We start from the raw sequence: 25,297 nt of genomic DNA on the forward strand, positions 1-25,297 counted from the left end.
AATTATGTGAAACCAAGGCGAATTTATTACAGGTGACAGCAAACACATATAAGTAGAACCCTACATGTATTTGTTGTTGCGTTTGGTCCAAGCATCACGTCAAAATCAGTAATCAAATGTAAACATACGAATGTAAACATACCAATACATACAAACAAAGCATATCATTTTGACATAAGCCATACCTACGGCGAAAAATTCAGCTGGGTGAATGCTGTCACCTTAATAAATCCACCTTGTGTAAAACGTATTGAACAGGCAGTAGTAGAGCAACCCTCGAGAATATCTAAATCTATAAGCAATGATTGACGGTGATAATTTGGAATATAAGATTACGCCTTACGAGTTCGCTGTGACGTCATCCCTGCAGATAAACAAAAGTTATTTGTGATGAGACATTGTTATGAAACATTTAGTTATTTGTGAAAAAATTGTTGTCTTCCGTAATTTTTATTGAAAATTTATCGAAATCAACTGTCAACTCTGCAAGAGTAAACTGAAACAAAATTAGCAAACATTGAAATATGAAAATATATACCATATGTATGAAACACTTAATAATGACCAGAAAATACAATATTAAATTTTAATAATGGAAACAAACCAAGATATTGTGGAAAAATTAATATGTCGAGGAGGTTGCTGAACATCTCAACACTTGCGGAGGAGACCAAATTTTCTTTTCAGGAAATTTTCCACCGCCATAAAGAACAGTTGCAGGTATTGAAGTAGCTGCATCTTCTAAGAACTCTAATTAACCTTTGAAATTTTGATCTGGAAGAAAGTTGGCCCTTTGAAAAGCTTATATGAAGTTGTGAATATTTTTGTGGAATATCTTATTAGAGATATTTTAGAATCGAATTCATTCCTTCCGGGAGACAAACTGCCAGCGCGCTGATGAATTTTCATTTAAAAATAGTTTTCGGATGAGCAGAAAACTTTTATACATTATGAGAATTGTGAAGCAAAGGGAAGTCTTAGTTTTAAGTTATTTTTATTCAATCACCGACATTCATAGCAAATATATATGTATGTATGTAATCCTTTAACTACTATTTGGCGCATAGGGTGTCAACCACTCCTCTTCGCCAACGGGCATGGTTTTGTGCCAGGCATCTTAGCTCGTTCCACGATAATCCGAGAGACTTCATTTCAACTTCTGTTAAGAGCCGCCAGGTGGTACGCGGTCATGTCAATTCCTCTACCAGTTTGTTGAAATGGATTCCAGCGCTGCGCTTGTTTAGCTACTTAGTCGTCATTTTTCCTTAACGTTTGGCCAATCCATTGTCATGGCACAGAAAATAGTAATAAAAAAGCAAAGAACAAGAAATGAGCCATTCGTCCGAGGACTGTTACTTCAACAACTGCTGAAACAACCATAACAACATAGTTAATGACGAATCCGCAGTGGAAGGAGGGTGATTCGCAAATTACTAAGAATTACGTATCGTGGGAATATAGCATTAACTTGTGTCTTATATCGATATTTTAGTAACATCGATATTTAGTGCATCGCCGGTCATCGAGCCTTCCTAAATGAAATTATTTGCAATGACATTCGAATAATCGGGTTTATCATACGTATAAATTTTTCATTTAGCAAAAGCTGCTATTCTATTGTTTCAATGTGTCGGAAAATTCCATAAATTTCCAGTTGTATTTTATATAAATACTACAAATAATGGTTTCATACCAATGTCGTACATGTCGTGAGACAAATGTTGGCAACTTCTACTCATTAGCAGAACTTTTGGATGAGGAGCGCTACCCAAAGAAAACACTAGGAGACTTTCTATGGGACATCGCAAAAATTAATGTAGCTAAATACTTAAAAATACTTGTACTTACATTTGATACTGAATATTTTTTTATTCAAACCTTTTATCTTATATGTAAACAGAATAAGAGCGAGGATGCTCGGCGTCTGCCCCAGCAAATTTGCGGAGGTTGCTCAAGGAAACTTAAAAATACCTATTCTTTTGTGTTACAAGCACAGGTGGCAAATAAAAAGTTATTTGCTAGTTTATATGTCGAAAGCCTTACCTCTAACGCTGGTAAAGACCTGGCAGGCAAAAACAATGATTGTCTTTTGGAGGCTCCTATTGATATACCAATGCGGCAAACGGAAATTAAAAAAGAAGCTGATTTCGTAGGCGAGGAAGTTACTGAATGCAGTGAAGACTTAACTGACATAAATACAAACGAATGTGATAGGGAAGGAAAAAGTAGCAATGAAGTTGTTCAATTCGTAAAGGAAGAAATGCAAATTGATTTGAATCCGGATGAACCGGATGCTGAGAGTGTTAGCACAGGTACATATATATTTTTTTCGTTTTAAGTAATAAAATTTAGGAACTTGTTTCCAAATACAATAGAAGAAAGCATAGGACTCGATCCTATAACCACCGTGGAAACTACCTGGCACAGTGAGAAGACAGGAAATGATCTGTTTGAAAATCGGAGTGACCTAGACACTAGCAAGAGGTAGTTCCTAAATTTGTATCTATAGTCATACTTTTGTATTTGTATTTATAAATCCGTTTGCGTTTTAGTGAAACTCCTCCTTTAAAACGACGTCGTGGAAGACCACAATCTGCGATTACATTTGAATATACCTTCTGTGAAGGAGATGGTAGATATTATTGCAATAAATGCGAGAAGAATTTTGCCTGGAAAAAAGATGCAGAACGCCATATGAAAATACATTTAGGAATTTTTCCATATGAATGCGCACAATGCAATAAACGTTTTCAGCGAAAGGATAAATTTAACAAACACATGAAGTTGCATTCCAAACAAGAAATCGCGATTAGTACAGGTAAGGAATATATGGTTGTCTAAAGAGTAAATTTATAACACATAGGTATTTGAATGAACTTTATTAACCTCTTGCGCTGGGATGATGTGCAATGCACGTCGACTTGTTATTTGCTTCAGACCGGCAATGACGTTCAATGCACGGTTGCTGAATTAACTGTAAAAAAGCATGTTGTTTAACTCAAAAAGCAAAACCAACTCCAAATTCTAAGAAATATTCAATTTCGAAATTTCGGCTGGACAGCCGAAGAAGAAATTCTTCAATATGTTAATATTCCTGAATACCCGCAGTGAAACTGTGTGGGAATGTAAGAAATGTCTCGTTGCACTGCACATTCCTGATTGCTATGAGATATATATATCAAAATATACAAAGTTATTAAAACATTAAAACATTCCGGTATGTTGCTTATCGCTGATTGGTTGATGTCACTTGAGGTGAATTTACAAAAAAACTGAGATTGTGTTGGTCTTATACGAAAAAAATTACCCAATGACAATTCGTTGTTATCAGAGTGGACGAGTGTGTGAATACATGTGAAATGATCATGTAGATTTCGGCAGCCGAATTCTCAAGTGACGTAGCAGCGAAAGTTCCCCTCACAGTTTGTTTTTCACCATAGCTAAATAGCAAACATGGTAATCCATCATCCTTGTGGAAAATGTTTATGCTATTACAACAAAAACAAGAACAACAACAACACATTATAATACCGTTTTTTGAACTTATACAATTTCCTGGTAATCTATTATCTTTGGGAAGAATGTGTATGCTGTTATAATAACAACAACAACATATATTATAGTAGGGGAGGGGGCCCAGTTGTGACGCAGCTAAATATTTTTGACATGCGGTATGAAAATGACAGTTTGAGCCCTGCCAATTATGTTCGTTTGACGTTCAGCAGTTTTTGTGCAGACACCAACGTTAGTAGTCGCATTGTGTATACACGCACCAAACATCGTGTTGAAAATCGTGCGAAAAAGTTATTTTGATTTTTTTCAAAGTACCAAAATTTTGTGAAATTAACAGTGAAAAGGCGAGTGTAATGCATCAAAATATTGTATTTGCCGTATATTTTGTGATTCTATATGGATTTATGTGATTATGTGGTGTCTATAAAAAACTTGCTTGTCATACACAAAATAGCATCGTGACCCGGTTGTGACTCAGCGGGTGGCCCAGTTATGACGCACCTTTTTTTTGCACTACGATCATATAGAACTGCCGAATTCCTACATTTTTGTTGTTGTTTAAAAAAAAGAGGAAAGGAAATTTACATATTGAGACCAGTTTGTCCGAGAATATTCTGGAAGATCTCGATCGGGAAGGTTCGGGAATGTTCCATTTGGTAAAAACACTGATTAAGCAACAATATTTATGTTATTAGGAATAAAAATTCAATAATGTCATTATTAATTATACCTAACTCTTGATTTCAATGGATCTAATTTTTAAAACACGATTATTAACGATCGAGAAGAACTTTTTGAGAAATGGAACTTTCTGGAATCTTCGCGCTCGGACCTCGCGCTCAGGTATAAATTGAGGCGCCGGGGAGAACTCAGTTCAGTTGAGAATTGTCCGCGGTTGAGTAAATATCCGATTCGTGCCGTATACCGAAGTGTTTCGAAAAGCGCTGGAACATTGTATCTGTCCATTTTTTGGTAAGTGTTTTTATGTGTGTGAGTTTCTGGGCAAGATCTCGATTCCCCGCGTTCTAAAAAATTCTTTTATCGTGAACAAGATCTCGATTCCCCGCGTTCTAGAAACTTCTAAGGTCGTGAGCAAAATCTCGATCCCTCGCGTCCTGAAAAGTTTTTCATTCCAGACTGTTTTGTTTTTGATTGCGTTGCTCCTTGCCCGGCGTTTCTTCATGATACAGTTGTCGAAACGCATTTTAATTGCAATTTAATTCGTGTTTTGCTTTTTTTTGCGTTTTTAGCCATGTCTCCTCCAAAGAAATCTCCCGCGGCTAAGAAAACCGATAATAATGTGGTACTGCAAGCCATCAAATCTTGCATTATCGATGAAAATGCAATCCGTAAAAGTGCGAGAGAGCATGGTATAAACGACAGGACCTTATCGCGATACGTACAGAAAACGAAAGATAATTTTGAAGATATTTCGAAAGTGAAAGATGAGGATTTGTTGGAATTCATTCGTGTTGTTGGTACAAGAACTCCATCAAACATGGTTTTCTCTCCAGCTCAAGAAAAAGATCTCGTTGGATACATCCTGAAGTGTGTCACTCACTACTATGGTTTGAGCATCAATGAATTGAAAGAGCTGGCGTACCAGTTTGCAAGGAAGCTGTCTCTTAGGTACCCACCTGAATGGGATAACGATTGTAAAGCGAATCGTAAGTGGTACAGACTCTTCATGCAACGGCATAGCGAACTGACGCTCAGAACACCGGAGCAAACATCCATGAACCGAGTCAAAGCTTTCTGCAAACCTAATGTAGACAAGTTTTTCGCAAATTTGTCTCGGTTAATCGATGTACACAACTTTGACAATTGTTCCATCTATAATATGGATGAAAGTGGGTTTTCCACTGTGCCAACAAAAATTGGAAAAGTCATCGCTATGAAAGGTGTGCGGCGTGTGGGAAAACTAGAATCTGCCGAGCGAGGAACCATGGTGACAATGGCTCTCACTGTTGGTGCGAATGGCGATTCAGTCCCGCCGTTCTTTTTATTTCCAAGAAAGAACATGCAATCAACTCTTTTGGACAATGTTTCTCCTGGTACTGCTGGATTTGCGAATGATTCTGGCTGGATGTGCCAGCCAGAGTTTGTCCGATACATTCGTCATTTCATCATGTTCGTGAAACCATCAAAGGATCATCCGGTGCTGCTGTTGATGGACAACCACGTTTCGCACATGTCGGTGGAAGCTCTCGACATTGCAGCTGCAAACGGTGTCCATATCTTGTCTTTCCCGTCTCACTGCAGCCACCGTCTACAGCCACTGGATGTGTCCGTATTTGGCCCAGTGAAGACTTACTTTAAGTCACAATGTTCCGCTTGGCAAAAGAACAATGCAAATAAGGTAAGAAAACAAAATATGATTTGTGTTATGATTGTTGTTCTAGTTTTAGTGTTTTTTTTTCAACAGGTTTTGGAAATTCGACACATTGCTGGGCTTGTGTGCGCTACATTGGATTTGGCTTTAACGCCAAAAATAATTAAGGCGGGCTTTGCTGCAACGGGCATTGCTCCATTCAATCCCGACATCTTCACAGACGCCGATTTTGTTCAAGCTGTTGCACAAAATGAGGAACAAGTTGCTTTTGATGCTGGAATCACCGAAGATGACCAGCGACGCATCGTTTTGGACAATACTATGGATATAGGACGCGGAGAAGAGGTGCTAACATCCGAACACTCTACCTCACGATCCCGATCTCTAATGTTATTGGTGACCAGCAGTTCATCGATTTTGGATGAGATTGGTCCTCTTCAGGCTGCTGCTCCAAAAAAGCCTTCGAATCGTGGACGAAAGCCAATGCAAAGTGCTGAACTGACCTCTCCTGAAAATCGTGTTGTTTTGAAGGAAAAGGCAGCAGCAAAAGCAGCCAAAGGGGCGAAGAAGCCAACAGCGCAAAAGCCAACACCGAAGAAGGCAACAACGAAGCGAGCAACACCGGACAACACCAAGCGAGCAACACCATCACGAGCGGCCAAGCGCGTCAAACCAACATCACCACCATCTGATGAAGAAACAGATTTTTGCATCATTTGCTTAAAGCTGTTGCCGCTGAAATTGACCGCTGCCAACTCGATCAATTGCAACGTATGCAAGCGTCCAGTTCATTTGAAGTGCGCCAACATGCAGGCAAGTTATTTCACTTGCAAACACTGCGAAAGTGACGTGGACCACGACTAGGAATATTTAGATGACGATGATGAATAAAAATCGTTGTCATTTATGGCCATTGAAGGACATTTTCTTTTGTATTTTTCATTATTTTTGCCATTGAAAGCCTTTAAAATAAATAAATCATTAAATCACAACAATTGGTGTGACATTCCTTTCATATTTTCTCATTTCCAGTAAATTTCTTGAGGTGCGTCACAACTGGGCCACTTTTTTTTTGTCCTAAAAAAAGTTATCCTGAAAAAATTTGTTCCAAAATTTTTTGAGTAACTCAAATAAACATACTTTCTTTGGAGAAAAGTTGCGTTTGGTTAATAGTTAAATGTTAAACTTCTTCATTTTTCAATTTGCGGAACTGAGGAAAAAATTTTAATTTTTTTCAAAACCCGCGTCATAACTGGGCCCCCTCCCCTACATTAGGCCTGGTCGATTTGTGGGGAGGCAAAAAAATCGCCCATTGCTCTGTGAAAATCATATTCTAGGGATCAAAATAAGAAACTTTGCCGAAGGAACCATACCTCTAAAACGAATTCTGATGTCCCCCAATTAGGGTCGAACTTTTTAGTTTCTTTTCTATAACTCACTTAAATTAATTTTTTCATTTACATATGTTCTGACTAAATAAATTTCTTAAGAGAAAAAATAGATATTATTATAAATAAATAATAAATATTATTATAAATAAATAAAAATAAAGAAAAAACATAGCCATTTAGCTAATTTTTTCATGTAAAGGCCAAAAATGGTGATATTTGGGGGACATCAGAATTCGTTTTAGAGGTATGGTTCCTTCGGCAAAGTTTCTTATTTTGATCCCTAGAATACGATTTTCACAAAGCAATGAGTGATTTTTAAATCGACCCGCCCTAATATATATATATTATTCTATCAGTGTAGAGTGTTTAGGTTATCTGAGCGATAAACCTGGTTGTTACAACATTCCGGTATGTTGCTTATCGCTGATTGGTTGACGTCACTTGAGGTGAATTTACAAACAAACTGAGATTGTGTTGGTGTTATACGAAAAAAGTTACCCAATGACAATTCGTTGTTATCTGAGTGGACGAGTGTGTGAATACATGTGAAATGATCATGTAGATTTCGGCAGCCGAATCCTCAAGTGACGTGGCAGCGAAAGTTCCCCTCACAGTTTGTTTTTCACCATAGCTAAATAGCAAACATGGTAATCCATCATCCTTGTGGAAAATGTTTATGCTATTACAACAAAAACAAGAACAAAAACAACAACACATTATAATACCGTTTTTTGAACTTATAAAATTTCCTGGTAATCTATTATCTTAGGGAAGAATGTGTATGCTGTTATAATAACAACAACAACATATATTATAGTACCCTTTTTAAGTAATTTGTGTATATTTTTAAGAACTTTACGAAATTATTAGACTTTTTTATGATTTGGTATCAACGGCGGCCGCCGTAGCCGAATGGGTTGGTGCGTGACTACCATTCAGAATTCACAGAGAGAACGTAGGTTCGAATCTCGGTGAAACACCAAAATTAAGAAACATTTTTTTTCTAATAGCGGTCGCCCCCGGCCGGCAATGGCAAACCTCCGAGAGTATTTCTGCCATGAAAAAGCTCCTCATAAAAATATCTGCCGTTCGGAGTCGGCTTAAAACTGTAGGTCCCTCCATTTGTGGAACAACATCAAGAAGCACGCCACAAATAGGAGGAGGGGCTCGGCCAAACACCCAAAAATGATGTACGCCGCAATTATATATATATAAGATTTTCTTATTTTGCAAGTATTTTGTTTGTTATGCCCCAAGTGATATTATTTGATACTCAATCTGATGGCTTGCTTTATTTTGAGCCACAAATCATCAGCTAATAGAAGTAAATTTGTAGCAAACAGTTTGTTGTACTTGCATTTTGTTACTCGAAACGTTTCTAATCAAGAAAGCCAAGTTCTGAGTTCATGACGTCGAAGTTAGTTTATAATCTCAATATGAAGTGTTCAAATTTTTAAGATTTCCTAAATTTTAAATCCTAAGTTTAACCCTCCGGGGGACACCTTCGATTGGGCACACGGGTGTAGCCTTTTTTTGTCCTGTTCGAGGATCCTTTTTAAAATTTTATATCCATAAATCGATAAAAAATAAAATTTTAGAAAGCTACCTAGAAGCTCAAGTCGTTAGCTATTATAGAAATATGCAAAATTCACGTCCAAAGTCTGGTCATACGTCCAAAGTCTGGCCCCGGGTGTTCAACGGGGGGTTAAACTTAAAAACCATCTATCGGTAATTTGCTACCGCACTTTTTAGACAACCCAATATTTTTTCAACTAGTTTTACAAACCTAAGAACAATACTTTTTATACAGGAGATGGCCTGCTAAACGTAGAATCAAGTTTGCAACTGGAAATAGAAGAGATTGAAACGAGTGACGACCAAAGCGAGGAAGACAGTGCTGAGCCGTAATAAAATAATTCACAAACACAATGGCGACCTTTATTTAAATAATAACTTTTTTTTTAAATTAACAGCGCTTCGTCATCTGTACTCCCATCGAAACGGCGACGTGGTAGAACAGTGTCTACAAAAAAATTGGAATTCACATTTTGCAACGATGACGGACGTTATCACTGTAATAGGTGTGATAAAGACTTTGCTTGGAAGAAAGATATTGAACGCCATGTAAAAAGCCATTTTGGCATTTTTCCATATGAGTGCATCAAGTGCAATCAACGTTTCCAGCGAAAGGACAAGTTCGCAGAACACTTGAAGAGCCATACAAGTCGTGAGGCAGGAACTAAACGGCCACGTTCAACACTGCGCGCAGAGTGGAACTTCGCGGAACGTCTTTATACAGATCTGCACTTCCGCTCGATCGAATGCAAACTCTGCACCGAAGCTATTCCGAATATAGGCGCATTACGACAGCACTTGCAAACTCATTATAAACCCGAAACTTTGTGTTTAGATGTTGAAGGTGAAGTAGTTAAAGAGCTGTTTCCTAATTCTAATTGCGATATAGGCAAAATTAAGACGCAGATATGCAAAGACATTAAAGATCAGCGCTATGCGAAATATTATGCCATTGTTAATGCGTACGGTTATGAAATGGCGCTTAGCGATTCTGATTCAGAGTCCAATACGAGTGAGACTAAGTACGAATGTGAGTTGTGTCATGCAAAGTTTGCGCGCAAGTATCAATTATTTCAACATTCCAAGACAGAACATGCAGAAGAGAAACTGCCACATAAGTGCAACGTTTGCAAGTTGGAATTCGTTAGCGGAAAAATGTTTGAGTTACATTCACGCACCCAATGTAGAAATCGGGACAGAAAATATCAATGCCTCAAATGTCCGGGCAAGTTCGTGTGGTTACATAATCTTCAAGGGCACAAGTGCTCCAATCGCTTGAATGTGTATGTGCCCAAATGGCCAGATAAACGCAAACTCCATCTACTGCAGTGCAATTTTTGCGATAAAACATTCCGTTATGCAACCGACTTGAAGCGCCATCAAGAGACGCACAGCTTGAACAGCCGTTCCCATGTGTGCGCTATATGCAGTCAACCTTTTTTGAAGGCCGAGAATTTGCGTCAACATTTGCGGCAGGCTCACGACCAGATAAAACGTCGTATTGAATGCTGCCTATGTAGCGAAAAACTGAAAACCCTAGCTCAGCTGCGTACTCATTTGTCCCATCATTCGGATGGTTGGACGGATATCAGGTACACAGAGGGGAAGTATTTTAAGGTACATTGGCCGCAAGGTTGCCGGGGAAAAGAGGCGGAATTGGAACAGAGTATTGTGATCGATTTTGCCGGACAGAATTTGACGAATTATTACTCAGCTATGGATGAGAGTGGCAACGAGCTGGATTTAAATGACTCGGAGACGGATCTGGAGCTGGAAAGTGGTAACGCGCCCAGTGAACAACTTTCAACTACTTCCTACACTTGCGACTTGTGCGCCGAAGTATTTTTCAGGAGAAAACGCATTCTACATCATCAACACAGTGCACATGCGGAAGAGAAGCAACCATTTCCTCATGCTTGTAATCGTTGTGAAAAACGATATGTTTGCTCGGGCTTATTGGAACAACACTACAAACGCGATTGTGGTAACATTTATAAGCGTTTCGATTGCCAACGCTGTTCAGCGCGTTTTGTGTGGGAGGAAAATCTGCACCAGCATATGCAACGCCAGCACATTGACCCGGAACAGCAAATAAGTCGTCAGCTTGCCAATAAACTGCAATGTGACCAATGCAATAAAGTGTTTGTTTGGCCAAAGGATCTAACGCGGCACAAGCGCATACACATGCCAGATGACGAGAAGTTCGAATGTCCATACTGCGAGCGCAAATTCTATCGGAAAGACCATTTACATACGCATCTGAAAGTGCACGGTGCTAGCGGCAACATGGCAGCAGCGACTACAACAGCAGCGGCTAGTAAACGCGAGTTAAATCGTAAGGTGAATGGTAAGCAGTAAAAGTTAAATATTTGCCTTGAAAAACATTTTAATATTACTATGTATCTTAGCTGTGGATCCGCACCTTTGCAAACCGAACGGCTGCAAATGTGTGCAATGCAAAATCTGTCTCTCCAAGCATACAAAAATAGCCGATCTGCGTGCTCATCTGCTAGAGCATCGTACAGACGTCTCTTTGTCACAACACGTCACAACTGATTGGGAAATATCTATACTTTTCTATCCCGACGAGGCGCCGATGACCAAGGAGATGCTGATGTCACGCATGAAAGCAGATATAAATGCCGGCCAGCTAGACCGATTTTACTCGATCACAAATGAATTGGGGCATGAGTTAAGTATTAGCGGCTCTGATACTGATGATACCGATTCGGATTCGGAACCTGACGAAGCATTGCATAATGTGACAGGCAATATTATACGCCACCCAAGACGCTCAACGTACAATTGCGATTTGTGCAGCGTCACATTTACGCGGAAGTATAAACTTTTTGCGCATCAAGCGAGTGAGCACAGTTGGGATGAAGCGCCGCATGTATGCCAGCATTGCCAAGCGCACTTCTTGTGCGACAAGCTGTTGCAGTCGCATTACCGCCACCAGTGCAAGAATTTGCTAAAGCGTTACGTATGCCGCAAATGCCCACAACGCTTTATGTGGAAGGAGAATCTTAAATTGCATTTGCGCACAATGCATCCTGATAGTGAGGAAGTGAAAAAGGTGAGATTGCTTGAGTTCTGTGAATTTTTTTAAATGGGTTTTTTTTTATAGGTTTTCGCACCCAGTTCATTTGATTGTGAGGAATGCTCAAGAAGCTTCCAGATGCAGAAGGATCTAACTCGCCATATGATGACACATCGCGCTGATGCCACCGTTTTTCCATGCCTCTGGTGTCCACGCAAATTTTACCGCAGAAGCAATTTGTATTTGCACATTAAGCGACATGGCATAACATCACATCAGTTGAGTGCAGCTGCATCTCATATAACTGCCACCAAGGGGCCAAATGGAAAGAAGGAAATCAAGTGTCGAGTATGCAATGTAGATTTCAATAGTATGTCTGCTCTACGCACTCATTTGCGCCAAGAGACATCCACGATGCTTTCGACCCATCACAATTACAATTCTCAGCAGAATTATTCAATTTTGAATGAGTTTGGATACGAATTGGATATTGATGATTCGGAGACAGATGAGGATGACAACGAAAAAATTCCAGCGAAGGCATACAAGTGCCAAATGTGTGGGTTGGTTTGCAAGCGGCGGTATGAGATGAGCCAGCATCAGTTATCGGTGCACAAGCATGAACATATAACGCTGAAATGTGACAAGTGCGTGTTTAGAACGGTTTCGAGTGTAAGTAAGAGACACCTTAAGATGTATAACATATTTAACAATACGTTTTCAACTTCCAGGACATCATGGAACATCATATGCGTACACAATGCAATAACACCGAAAAACTGCACCAATGCACGCAGTGCTCATATAAATTCATGTGGCCTGAAAATTTGGATATGCATATGAAATTGGTGCATCCACCATTGCCAGACGAGACGCTGACAAGTTCAGCCGCTTTAAATGAGGCCGTTTCCTCGGGCCGTATAGAGCCCGTGCCGCCTCAGGTATTCAATTGCGATAAATGCGATCGTCGATATAATCGCAAAGACCGCCTATTCGCACACATTAGAAAAATGCATGGCCCAGACAGTGATGCGCCTAGTTGTAGCATTAATGCAGCTAATCTGGCTTCAAGTATGTCAGCGAATGCCAAAAAAACCGGACCGAAAGAGAAAAAATTTCTCTGCGCATTTTGCGGTCGCGCTGTGAGTTCATCATCTAACTTGATTGTTCATATGCGACGCCACACTGGTGAAAAGCCTTTTCAATGTGAATTCTGCGATAAAGCGTTTCCCCGTTCCTCAGATTTAGCTTGTCACCGCCGTACCCACACAGGCGAAAAACCGCATCGTTGCACTGTTTGTGACAAATCCTTTTCACGCTCATACAAGTTGCACACACACATGCGCATACATTCTGGTGAAAGGCCGTACAAGTGCTCCTATTGTGAGAAGAGCTTTACTCAGTCTAATGATCTTGCACTGCATGTTCGCCGGCACACTGGCGAACGGCCGTATGTGTGTAATGTTTGCGGTGAGGGCTTCATTCAAGGAACGGCGTTGAAGAATCATCGTACTATTCGGGGACATTTCGAAACCGAAGAAATGCAGGACATTTCGATGGAAGGAGAACAAGCAAGTAGCATGTTGCAATTGGACGAGCAGGGTAACAGTCTAATACAGTTGTAAGCAAAGTTAATTAAGTGGGGTGGTGTATCTTACATACATTCGAGTATGTATTTACATACCTATATGATAAAATACGAATAAATCGTATTAATGTTAATTTCAATAGTAATCAATGTTAAGCTTTCTTATTCTGCTATTGAATTAAATAAAAGTTTAGTGTATTGGTGTATGAATAAATGGTTAATCTTAATATTATACTATAAATAGTAGAAGAGCACTAAACTTCGCAGCCTTTGGCAATTGGGGTCGATGCATTTTGCATATACGCTTACATACATACATCCGTCGAAAAAAAAACCACGCAACCCTTGTGGTTATAAATTTTGACATTTAATGTTTTAAATTTATTAATTTTTTTTTAATTATAATTTTTTTTTTTAATTTATCATTAATTTTTTTATTTATTATTAATTTTTTAAATTTATTATTAAATAAATTAAATTTAATTCTTAAACTTATTATTAATTTCTTAAATTTGTTATTAATATATATTTTTTTTTTAATTTATTATTAATTTTTTTTAAATTTATTATTAATTTTTTTTAAATTTATTATTATAATTTTTTTTAATTGATTATAAATTTTTTTTAAACTTATTATTAATTTGATTTTAATTTATTATTTATTTTTGTTTTAATTATTATTAATTTTTTCTTAATTTCTTATTAATTTTTTTAGATTTATTATTATTTTTTTTAATTTATTATTAATTTGTTTTTTTTTTTTGTAATTCATCATTAATTTGTTTTTTTTTTTTAATTTGTTATTGATTTTTTTTTTATTTATTATTGATTTTTTTTTTTATTTATTATTAATTTTGTTAAATTTAATTTTAACTCAAAGTTCCAAACTTTATACGAAATTCATCGAAATTTCCAAACTTAGTGCGTTTTACAGCCGATTCAATTTTAGCTTAATAAAGTAGTTATTAATTTCTTAAATTTGTTATTATTATTTTTTTTTTTAATTTATTATTAATTTTTTTTTAAATTTATTATTAATTTCTTTTTAATTTATTATTAATTTTTTTTTAAATTTATTATTATAATTTTTTTTAATTGATTATAAATTTTTTTTAAACTTATTAATTTGATTTTAATTTATTATTTATTTTTGTTTTAATTATTATTAATTTTTTCTTAATTTCTTATTAATTTTTTTAGATTTATTATTATTTTTTTAATTTTTTTAAATTTATTATTAATTTGTTTTTTTTTTTTATTCATCATTAATTTGTTTTTTTTTTTTAATTTGTTATTGATTTTTTTTTTATTTATTATTGATTTTTTTTATTTATTATTGATTTTTTTTATTTATTATTGATTTTTTTTTATTTATTATTAATTTTGTTAAATTTAATTTTAACTTAAAGTTCCAAACTTTATACGAAATTCATCGAAATTTCCAAATTTAGTGCGTGTTACAGCCGATTCAATTTTAGTTTAATAAAGTCGCCCTGATATCTTGATTTTTTCCGCAAATGAAGGGGCCTACACTTTTGCGCTCTATACGAACAGCAGATGGTTTTTTATAAGGAGCTTTTTGTTGGCAGAAATACTATCAGAGATTTGCTATTGCCTGCCGTAGTACGACCGCTATTAGTGAAAACCTTTTCTATCACTTTGGTGTTTCGGGTCCATAGTGAGTTTTGCAACTCCAATACTACCGAACGACAAGGATAATAGATACGAGGTTTGCTCGTTAGGTATGGTGAAAAAAAATTTTTGGAGGGGAACTTTGGATTCTACGTCAAATTCGCTCAGAGCCGAGTAACGGTCTGCTAGGTAGTACACCTCTAAAAATATTTCCACCATGACCGAACGATAGGCGTGCACAACTCATTTGGCTACTGCGGGCTTCTATCTGCTGAACTACAAATCGATTGAAACCGAAATGTCTCCATTATTTTTTTTTATTATTTTATTTTATTGCCTGTTTATCTAACGACAGGTCTAGGAAACGAGCTATTCCAAGCCATTAAATAACCTGCATAATGTGCAGAACACATCATCCGAGAAACATTGAACAGGTAGTAGCAGTGGGGTAAAAATAACAATTCATGGTGTACATAATACTAAAGGTGGCGCTTCCCGCAAACCATTACTTTATTTTTCGCGATTTTCAGAATTTGACAACAACCACTACTTCAATTAAACAAAGAAAAAGGAGAGAAGTTACTTGTTTGCAAATATTATCTACTTAGTGTGCTCACAATTCCTTTTCTTACAAATTTATTTATTTTTATTTGTTTTTTAAGAGCTAAAATTATAATAAAATTATTAGTAAACGCAAGCAAACGCAGCGCTAGCAGCAGAGGCTCTCGGCTGTTCTTACAAATTATTTGGGTTCGGAAACACAGAATTTATGTTTGTGCACATATTATTGTGAATGCATGCTCTATAAGAAGAAGAACTAACTCATTCTACTACTCATTGAGAAAATTCGAAAACTTCGTTACATATTATCACTCGTATATTGATAAATATTTCATTATATTTTTATTAATTATACCGTCTTAATTGAGAAATATAAATATAGAGCATTTATGCCATGAACAACGCCGCATATTCGGCTTCCGAGAGTGATGCTTCCGAAAGCGCGGACAATACGTTTTGTATATTTTTGCATTTGGTAGAAGGTGAGTTCAAATAAGAGAATAAGTGAAAGTTGGCAGATATTCGTGCTACCTTTTCCATTGTTTACGCTTAAGGAATTGGTTTACATCGTCGTGATGGCATTGGAGATTTCACTGAACGCCACAAGGACAAGGTTATTTTAACTGCAACGCTAAATGGCGTGAAATTCGAAGTCGAAGGTCACTCCACAGAGACTGTAACCATCTTTAATAGCAATTGCATCTGGGAATGTGAAATAAGCGATATCAAGCGGTTAGTAATTGTAAGGAATACTATTATTATTAAATAAAGATGTTGGCTGGCTGTCTATTATAGTATGAAAACTGACAATCGGCCAGTGAAGCTGGAGATATTTATCAAGAGTGGGAGAACGGATACTTCCCCTCGTCGCGCGATTGGCTCTTTCTTACTTCCCATTAGAGGTGTTCCAGTTATCGCAAACTTAAAAAATGTGCAAGTAAGCCATATAACTATTACATCCCCGCAATTTAATGTTATATTTTTATATTTACTTAGTTAAAGCTGCATTGGCATAAACTTAATGTGCTGAGCTCAGAATGGCGGCAAAATAAACCTGAAATTTATTTACTTTTGGTTATCGTCAAAAAGAATCTAATTGATAGTGGGCAATTTGAAGTTTTCTTGGGAAAGGTATAACAGTAAATCAACTATTCAAGTGAATTGATTTGTGGCATATATATATTTGCAGAAAAAAGGCATGCTAAATGACGGACTTTCCCCAAAGGTGTATGAGACATCACAGATGCTGCAGTCACAAAGTAACGTATACGTACAGCTTCTAGAACAGGTAGGCCTCATACAAGTGGGCAACAATCCCGATATCGATTGTGATATATTCAACGTTACGTTGACATTTAAACAAGTTAAGAATCTAACGAAAGTGCTTGAAGTGGAGAGTAGTTATAACCGCCAAACTGGTGCGTTTGTATTTCACTATGATTTCTTGGGAAGCGTTTCACAACTGGAAATGGTTGTGAACCAGTCTGATTGCTACCCCATCAATGAAAAAATATCGCTCACTTTTAAGACGTCACTGAAGAGTTTACGTACTTATTTTCAACGAATTTTCTATATACCGATAAGTATATATATAAATGGTGGTGTGGTAGGTGAGTATGACTCGAAAACAATAATCGGTTGCACAGATAACTAATGCTAACAAAAAATACTAAAAAAATTTGTAACAATGGATATGCTGGCTTTAAGGCTTTAAAAGTTGTATTGCAGAAGCTCGGACAATTTTGAGTATTTTTTTTTTTCAAATACCAATTGTTCATCGCTTTTTAGTAAGCCAATTTGTTAGGGCATATTTCTGCTTTTAAGTGATAATATTTATTCAATAACATTTTTAAATCTTAGGTATCAGATTTATTTACTTGTTACCATCTAAAATATTCTTATAATTCTATTAATCCTGTAATATAACTATTAATACATTCCTTTCATTTCACAGCAATTTATCGCCTAGATTTCTCAAAACTCTTACCAGAAGATTCGTTTTTCATCACGAGTAATACCTTTAGCAAAAATGGCACTTTTTGTTTTGATCGTCTAAATAAGCCGTTAAGTCCTCGAGCTGTAAAACCCTCAGTGGATTATATTTTTTCTATGCAGTTGGTAACAAGCTACTCTAGAAAGTCCAAAAATGACTTTATGCCGCTGACTGAGGCTTATGCGTCTTATAAGATCGACGATAAAGGTGTGGTCGACCTAACCGAGTGCTATCGAAATTTGGATTATCCCAATGCAATGCATCAAAGGCACGCTCCTTACGATTCTAGCCATATAAGTAGTCGCAATTTTAATAATTATGAAATTTATGAACGCAATTATATGAAAATGCAGGCTGATGCTGCTATAATTGGACGTGTTTTGGGAGAAAATAGTGAATTATTTGCTAAATCATCCGAAGATTTTTCAAAGTGCCCAAGCACGTGCACGGATGGTAGCAAGAATTCCTTAACAACTTGCCAAAGTAAGTCGTTAGTGAGTGGCTGTTCCGATAAGCAGCTGACTCAATCACAAAATGGCATATCGAATGAGGAACATGACACAGCAACGAACTTAAATGCTCAAAACATGTTCAAAAAGTCTTCAACTCGTTCAGTTGGCGTTAATACCGAACCTTTAGAGACAGATCCCGAGGAAATGACAGTGAAAATAGTACAGGAATTAGAAGAGTGGAAGACACAACAAATGGATCACTTCATTAGAGGCTTGGAGCAAAAAGAGATTGAGTATCTGGCCGAATTGGATAAACAGTGGGAGCAACAACGCTCTATTTTGCAAGCTAGACTAGAAGCGAAGCTTTCCGAGTGTGAAAAATTGAATGCGAAATTGGAACTGGCACACGCGGAACTCAATGCAAATGCATTAAGACATCAAGAGACTATTAGCATTGTGCAAACGGTGAAGCAGGACATCGAACGAATTTATGCGGAAAAATTTCAAAAATTGGACGACGAGATGCAACGTCTCAAGAATGAAATTCAACAGCGTGCAGCAGAAAGTGTAGTACGCGATATAGAACAAGCACGGCAACATACCCAAGCGGCGAATGCCAATGACTTAGAGTCGGAGGAAAAATTAGAAATGAAGATGCGGATTGAGCAATTGGAGAAGCAATTGGCGACTATGGAGAACACGCATTTCTCAGCAGAGCAACTTCATGGGATGTTGGCGGACTTGGTAAGCAGTTTTGAGTTATGTGTTATTAGTTTTTGAGAGATATGGCTCGAATAAGTATGATGTAAAGGGCTGCTGATATTGAAAATAGCATGAAAAAAGCGGTCGGAATCAAATGGGGGATTAATACTTCGTATTACATATTGGCTTTACACTTCGGTAGTTCGGCCTATTGCTATATGGAATAATTGCGTGGTGGCTATCCTCTCCAAAGGCAAGTTATATGAAACTGCTGAGCAAGGTCCTAAGAACTGCGTTTTTATGCATCACCGGCGCTCTACGGACTACCCCAAATAAAGCGCTCAAGGTGCTGGCCAACTTGTTCGCTCTAAATGTGGTGGGAAAACACGTGACCGCCGCTTTAGCGCGTAGACTTAATAATATGGCACTATGGAAGACCCGGCGTTTCGGCCACACTTCTATACTACATACTATGAGTAGAAATCGACTACTCTTTTCCTAAATCCAGCTTCGACAGGCTCTTCAAAACTAACATCCCGTCAAGAAGAGACTGGAAAACTCAAAGACCGTTGAGAAGAGGGAAATACATTTTTACACGGATGGGTCCAAACTAGAAAATAAAGTACCCAATGAAGTTTTTTCAAAAAAATTAGGATTAGCCCCATCTGTCCGACTTCCGGACTATTGTAGCGTGTAGCAGGCGTAAAGGAGGTAACTGTGTGCCTTAACACACGCACCATAATAAAAACTACGATAAATATCTGCTCGAATAACCAGGCGGCCATCAAACCAAAAGAGTCAGCTATACTAAGATCAAAAATTGCTCAGGAATACCTGGCAGCTCTAATTGATACTAGCACCGTCTTCAAGGCCAGCCTTATATGGGTTGCAGGACATAGAGATATTGAAGGAAATCGTAAGGCAGATGAGGTAGCCAGAAAGGGTACTAATCTGGAGTTTCTATGGCAACTTGCAAATTAAGAATAAAAAATTGTATTCTCCAGGAGGCCAATAGGTCGTGGAGGGAAGAAAATGCTTGTGTTACAAGCAGGCTAATTTGGCTGCAAATAAATAGGAAAAGGTCAGGAGAATTGCTCAACCTCTCAAGAGAGAACATCTCGAAGGCCGTGGCTCTCTCTTCTAGCTTAGGAGTATTTTTTTATAAATACTGCAGATGTTGTAGAGACGAGGAAGAGGAAGAAACAGTAGAACACTTCCTCTGTAATTGTCCAGCATTAGCTAGGAGTGGAGCAAGGTTGTTAGGAAAACACTCTTTTGATTCTCTTACGGAACTATCCGAGTGTTGGGATAAAATCCTACGTTTCATAAGAGCGTCTAAATGGTTCCATGTTGAATAAGCACACTGAGGTTCCTTAGTACCTACGTGGTCTAAGTGAGTTGGCTATTCCAACCCGACTGCCACAAAAACCGAACCTAACCTAAAGGCCTGCTGTCGACATAACAGAGTATCAAAAATGTTAGGGACTTCCAACTACTATGCAATTACAAATTAGTAATAATGAAATTTATGAACGCAATTATAAGGGCGGCCGCACTAATCGAATAGTTTGTGCGCGACTATCATTCGGTTGTGCCCAAATACCAAATGATGAAAAAAGTTTTTTCTAATATCATCCGCTCTTCAACAGACAATGACCAACCTTCGAGTGTATTTCTGCCATGAAAAAGCTCCTCATAAAATACTATCTGCCGTTCGGAGGTGGCATAAAATTGTACGCCCCTCCATTTGTGAAACAACAATAAGACGCACACCACAAATAGGAGGAGGAGCTCGGCCAAACACCCAAAAAGGGGGAGAAGGGTAAATTTCCCTAAGTGTTCGAACGCTGATAGTTCTAATTTAAAATATGTATTAATTTTAAATATAAAGGGTTTTCCAATAAGAGGTGTTATTTTGATATCCAAAGAAAAATGCTATTTTTAATATAAATTATCGGATGTTTATTTTATTATAAAGAAGAAGGTATGCCGTTAATAGTGGAAAATAACATCAGGCAAATGACCATCACGACCACGCTTACAGGACAATATCCCTTTCATGAAATTTTCCATAACCGAATTGCAAATTGGCTGCCCTATGTCCGCGATAGCCTCACGAATTCCATCTTTGAGGTCTTGAATCGACCCTGGGCTGTTGGCGTAGACCTTCTCTTTGACGTAGTCCCAAAGAAAAAAGTCACAAGGTGTTGAATCACAATTGAGAGATAACCCGGTCCTGAATCTTTTCCCGTAAAAGATCAATGGTTTCGTTGCTTGTGTGGCACGTAGCGTCATCTTGTTGAAAATAAACGTTGTCCAGATCAATTCTGGCCATAAAAAATTGTTGATTATCTCTCTATAGCGCAATCCATTCACCTGTAATCCTGTTATTGGAAAACCTTTATACAGATTGAAATGAAAAATTCAGTAGAGTAAATTCTTTTCTTCCAGCACAAGCAAACGGAGCGTTTTGCAGATATAGAGAAAACTAAGGACTTTTACAAGAAGCAGTGGTCGAAATCGACGAAGGAATTGCATAAGCTGCAACTAGATTTGTTGAAACAACGAGAAAAGGCATTGGAAGAAAACAAAGATGAAAATGTCAAGTGAGTATTTACGTATTATCTATTTTTTTTTTTCGAGTATTTGAAAATAAACACCGAAGCAGTACTCGTTTTGCGATGGAAGTCTATTTGGGCCTTAACTCTCTTCTTCTTTTCTTATCTTGTAGCATTTGCTTGGAGGAAATTCTCGAAGAGGAACAAGAAGCATTGAACAGTGACCGTAACGAATTGAAATATATCAAGAATTTACTTTATGATTCATCAGAGTCAGCGTCACTTGACGGCGTGAATGTCGAATAAGCAACACTCAACCATTTTACGTCATCAATTGCGCTTTGTTGTGTCAATTGCACAAAATTTAACTGTGATATTTGAAGGTACTATTTTGTAAAATGTATATGTAAAAGATAGTATTTTTTTAAAGGACAATATTAATTGTCACAATTATTGATATAATTTTGTATGATGCCAATTTTTATTAAAGTTTTATAAATAAAAAAACAAAATTTGTGCTTATATAATATAATACAATATTTTATATTTAACAGTTTTCAAAGATTTACACAATTTATATACAATAGATTAAATATATCGTCCTCTAATTCTGCACGCGTACAAAGTAAGGCAGCGTATCTAGCGGTGCTTTGTATGCCATCACCCATTTAGGACCCTGGTGAACCTCGTTTGTATTGCCATCCTTCCACTCTCCCTTAGGCAAATAGATGTCACGCGCAACAGCGCCTTGTTCAACGACGGGTGCCGCAATGATGTCATCACCGAGCGTGAATTCTTTAAGAAATAATAGTTACATATTTTATTTTTATTTGTTTATACATTTTGCATATGAAAGTTGTAAAGAACTATAAATCAACTTACGATCGTAAATGCTTTGCGCAGTTTTATCCTTGGGATCAATCCACCAAAGTGGCAAATTCACAGGTTCACCCGTTTCCGTTGCTAATTTAAAGCGCTTGATAATTTCAGGTGCAAAATCGGCATGCATTTGCACGAATTTTTTGCTAATTTCAATAGTTTCATCATCGAAGTTCCATGGCACGTAGGAAAATTGCAAACTGGGCATGAACACATTCGCTTGCAACCAGCGCAAAAATAATTCTTTGCTTGGTGGTTTGTCATCATAGCCATTGCCGCCAATCATATCGGGCAGCACGAATGGATATCCATTCAAATTCATTTGCAACATCGTCGTTATGAGTGTCAATAAGCCATTGTTCCAACCCCACTCTGAGTCCTTATCGACAATGCGCACAAAAATAGGCAAATCCTGTGTATTTTGTGCGGAACGCACTTCCACCATAGGGCCAAAAGCACCAACGGTACGCAAATAGTCGCGTGTCATTTGTGTGGGTGAGAGGCTCAAGTCACCTTGGAGCACTGGATCGTCGGGCATCCAACTTGTTTCGCCTGCGTCAAATTTGAAACTGTCAATGCCACCTTCCTCCTGCAACTTCTTCAAACGATCGCTGAACCAAGTGCGCACCTCCGACTTGGTGAAGTCAACGTAAGCCGATTCTTTCGGGCCGCTGTTCCACCATTGGGTGTCTGGATTGTTATTATGGTCAAGTATCAAGTAGCTGTAAGGAAACGAAGCGCATGTTACTATTTTTATATTGGAAACTTATTTTTTATACATATCCATGCATTGTATGCTAATATAGGGTGATCAATTAAGAGGAGTTTTTTTCATTTGCGTTTTTTTTTACAGATCGCGCGCGAGTTGTGGCAAACTGTCATCGTGGATTTGTTGAACAGCGTTTGGCATTTCATCATGGAAAGACTCACACCGCAACAACGTCTACAAATTGTTCAACTGTATTATGAAAATCAGCGTTCTGTGACAAGCCACTTGCCATACAGCTCGTGAAACAATGACTTTATTGAGAAGTCATTTCGGAGAGCAGCTGATTTCACGTTTAGGACCTGTGAGTTGGCCACCAAGATCTTGTGATATCACACCTGTGGACTTTTTTCTTTGGGGATTCGTGAAGTCCAAGGTCTATGCTGATAAACCAGCTACGATTGAAGCTCTGGAAGCCAACATTACGCGTGTTATTCACGACATACCAGTCGAAATGCTCGAACGAGTGATTGAAAATTGGACCTTCAGAATGGACCACCTTAAGCGTAGTTGCGGCCAACATTTGAATGAAGTCATATTCAAAAAGTAAATGTCAAAGAATGTCCTTTCAAATGATAAATAAAGGCTTTGCACATAATTTACATTTTTGTTTTTTTTTAACTATTGAAAAAAGCACCTCATGATTGATCACCCTATAGAAGTTCGATACTTTGCTGCAAAACACTTTGAACAATACGACTCACCCGTTTTTCAATGATTCGCTATAGATTGGCTCGCAGTCCTTGTTGATGAAGGGATGTATCCACAATGTGACGCGGAAGCCTTTTGCTTTCAAATCATCAGTTAATTGCTTCATGTCGGGGAACTTGGTTTTACGATATGTCAGCGCACCATAGCAATCTTCCCAGTCATCATCGATTTCCAGTTGACTATTGTTGAAGCCATTCGTCAAAATGGCATCGCCAAATTCGCGCACAACAGACTCATTTATATCGCGCTTATAAAGTGCCCAGGTGGACCAGATCGGATGCGTAACCATGCGTTCGTCCGGATATTCAGTAGGATGATTTAGGAACTTCTTTACGGCATACATATGCGCCGCCTTTGCATCACGTGCCACACCAACATGATACACGAAAGTTACCTTCTCCACGCGCGGATTGAATGGTAGAGCACTTAATGCGCTGAAGCACAATTTGTTTTCGTATCCAAGTGAATTCAGTTCAACAAAGAGTGGCGTATTATCATCGACATAATAGAAGTCGCCCTTGGTATTAACCCAATAGCGTTCAGCTACGCCCATATTTTCCAGTTCTTTGGTCACATAAGAGAAATTAGTCAATGTTTGCTTCTCAACTGGCCAGTAGTGATCTTTGTATTCGGGACCGCCGTACCAGTGCGTATTGTCCAAATCCAAATCAAAGCAATCAATAGGCTGCGCTCCAGTGGGAACCGTACGTGAGACGCGCACATGTACCACGTCGCTGCTGGAAATCAAGTCGAATACAATGGTTGTATCTCCGGTATTAAGTGAAAATGAACCGCTAGCCGTTTGTTCCAGATTATTGTTAGTGGCGGTGTTTTCCAAGGTGATTGTCTGAAGTATTTTTGAACCTAAAACAATTGAGGGTTTCGCATAATTCGAAGTGGAATAAGAAACGAGCATTCAACTAAAGGGTTTTTCAATTTGCGCGGGTCGATTTTGGCGTCCTGCGGCCATTTTGTTTTGGTGACATCTGCCAAATCTTTTGTTTATTATGCAGTTCAGAACAGCACGTTGAAATGATAAAACTTTATTATCAAAATGAGTGTTCATTAATGCAAACGTTGCGCGCATTGCGCCCATTTTTCGGTAGACGTGGTGGCCCTTCCAATTTCTTATGGCCCATATTGAACCATATGGACCTAGACGACACGTGGTTCCAGCAGGACGGCGCTACGTGCCACACAGCAAACGCCATTTTATTCCATTTCAACATCTACCCGCCCTTATTGAAAAACCCTTTATTAGTAAAATGTATGTACCTTTCATGATCTGGTACTGAAGCTTTGTTGCGTGGACCAAACGTAAATAGACATCACTATTTGGAAACTTAAAACGTTGCTCCACATTTTGGCAGGATGTCACATGAAGTGGTTGTGGGCAAAGAGCGAGAATAGCCCATGCAAAGAAAACACTTTTGTAGCCCATTTTGGCTGTTCGATTGCAATAAATAGCAATTTTAATTATTATTTCACTTATTTCCTATTTTTAGAAATGATGAGAATAGTTTAATTGTCTTTTGTTGTGTTGATACCGACTTGTTGGAAGTCTAATTGTGCACTGTGTTCAATTTTTACAGATCAAACCCTAT

General features: G+C 37.8%; 3 protein-coding genes across 5 annotated transcripts; 2 read left to right on the forward strand and 1 right to left on the reverse strand.

Moving 5' to 3' along the window:
- The first annotated feature begins 1,571 nt into the window (after nt 1-1,571).
- Nucleotides 1,572-13,666, forward strand: LOC129248575 (zinc finger protein Xfin-like). 2 transcript variants are annotated; one of them, XM_054888185.1, is made up of 9 exons: nt 1,572-1,816; nt 1,901-2,312; nt 2,376-2,484; nt 2,553-2,818; nt 9,047-9,140; nt 9,210-11,158; nt 11,220-11,887; nt 11,939-12,523; nt 12,583-13,666. In XM_054888185.1, the coding sequence occupies exons 1-9, from the start codon at nt 1,682-1,684 to the stop codon at nt 13,474-13,476; spliced, it is 5,112 nt and encodes a 1,703-aa protein (XP_054744160.1). In that variant the 5' UTR covers nt 1,572-1,681; the 3' UTR covers nt 13,477-13,666. The 2 variants fall into 2 exon arrangements, with proteins under 2 accessions (XP_054744160.1, XP_054744168.1); XM_054888193.1 differs by having other exon boundaries at nt 2,379-2,484.
- Nucleotides 13,667-15,924: 2,258 nt separating this feature from the next.
- Nucleotides 15,925-21,828, forward strand: LOC129248588 (uncharacterized). Of its 2 annotated transcripts, none has more exons than XM_054888213.1 (8): nt 15,925-16,114; nt 16,187-16,364; nt 16,428-16,569; nt 16,629-16,763; nt 16,822-17,242; nt 17,587-18,821; nt 21,237-21,385; nt 21,511-21,828. In XM_054888213.1, the coding sequence occupies exons 1-8, from the start codon at nt 16,027-16,029 to the stop codon at nt 21,641-21,643; spliced, it is 2,481 nt and encodes an 826-aa protein (XP_054744188.1). In that variant the 5' UTR covers nt 15,925-16,026; the 3' UTR covers nt 21,644-21,828. The 2 variants fall into 2 exon arrangements, with proteins under 2 accessions (XP_054744188.1, XP_054744180.1); XM_054888205.1 differs by having other exon boundaries at nt 21,231-21,385; nt 21,511-21,827.
- Nucleotides 21,829-21,849: 21 nt separating this feature from the next.
- LOC129248602 (myogenesis-regulating glycosidase) lies at nt 21,850-25,297 on the reverse strand. The gene is made up of 4 exons (XM_054888225.1): nt 24,969-25,297; nt 23,687-24,557; nt 22,220-22,938; nt 21,850-22,132 (listed from the first exon to the last, which is right to left on the reverse strand). The coding sequence occupies exons 1-4, from the start codon at nt 25,132-25,134 to the stop codon at nt 21,942-21,944; spliced, it is 1,947 nt and encodes a 648-aa protein (XP_054744200.1). The 5' UTR covers nt 25,135-25,297; the 3' UTR covers nt 21,850-21,941.

This window comes from Anastrepha obliqua, chromosome 1, assembly GCF_027943255.1.
Source record: "Anastrepha obliqua isolate idAnaObli1 chromosome 1, idAnaObli1_1.0, whole genome shotgun sequence".
Classification (NCBI taxonomy): domain Eukaryota; kingdom Metazoa; phylum Arthropoda; class Insecta; order Diptera; family Tephritidae; genus Anastrepha; species Anastrepha obliqua.

Coding starts and splice junctions, on each gene's coding strand:
- LOC129248602 (XM_054888225.1), bottom strand. CDS start 25,134: ATGGGCTACAAAAGTGTTTTCTTTGCATGGGCTATTCTCGCTCTTTGC. Junction 24,558..24,968: donor TCAGTACCAGATCATGAAAG/GTACATACATTT, acceptor CAATTGTTTTAG/GTTCAAAAATACTTCAGACA. Junction 22,133..22,219: donor TGCGCAAAGCATTTACGATC/GTAAGTTGATTT, acceptor TATTTCTTAAAG/AATTCACGCTCGGTGATGAC.
- LOC129248575 (XM_054888185.1), top strand. CDS start 1,682: ATGGTTTCATACCAATGTCGTACATGTCGTGAGACAAATGTTGGCAAC. Junction 2,819..9,046: donor AGAAATCGCGATTAGTACAG/GTAAGGAATATA, acceptor CTTTTTATACAG/GAGATGGCCTGCTAAACGTA. Junction 9,141..9,209: donor GAGGAAGACAGTGCTGAGCC/GTAATAAAATAA, acceptor TTAAATTAACAG/CGCTTCGTCATCTGTACTCC.
- LOC129248588 (XM_054888205.1), top strand. CDS start 16,027: ATGAACAACGCCGCATATTCGGCTTCCGAGAGTGATGCTTCCGAAAGC. Junction 16,115..16,186: donor ATTTTTGCATTTGGTAGAAG/GTGAGTTCAAAT, acceptor TTTACGCTTAAG/GAATTGGTTTACATCGTCGT. Junction 16,764..16,821: donor TTGAAGTTTTCTTGGGAAAG/GTATAACAGTAA, acceptor ATATATTTGCAG/AAAAAAGGCATGCTAAATGA.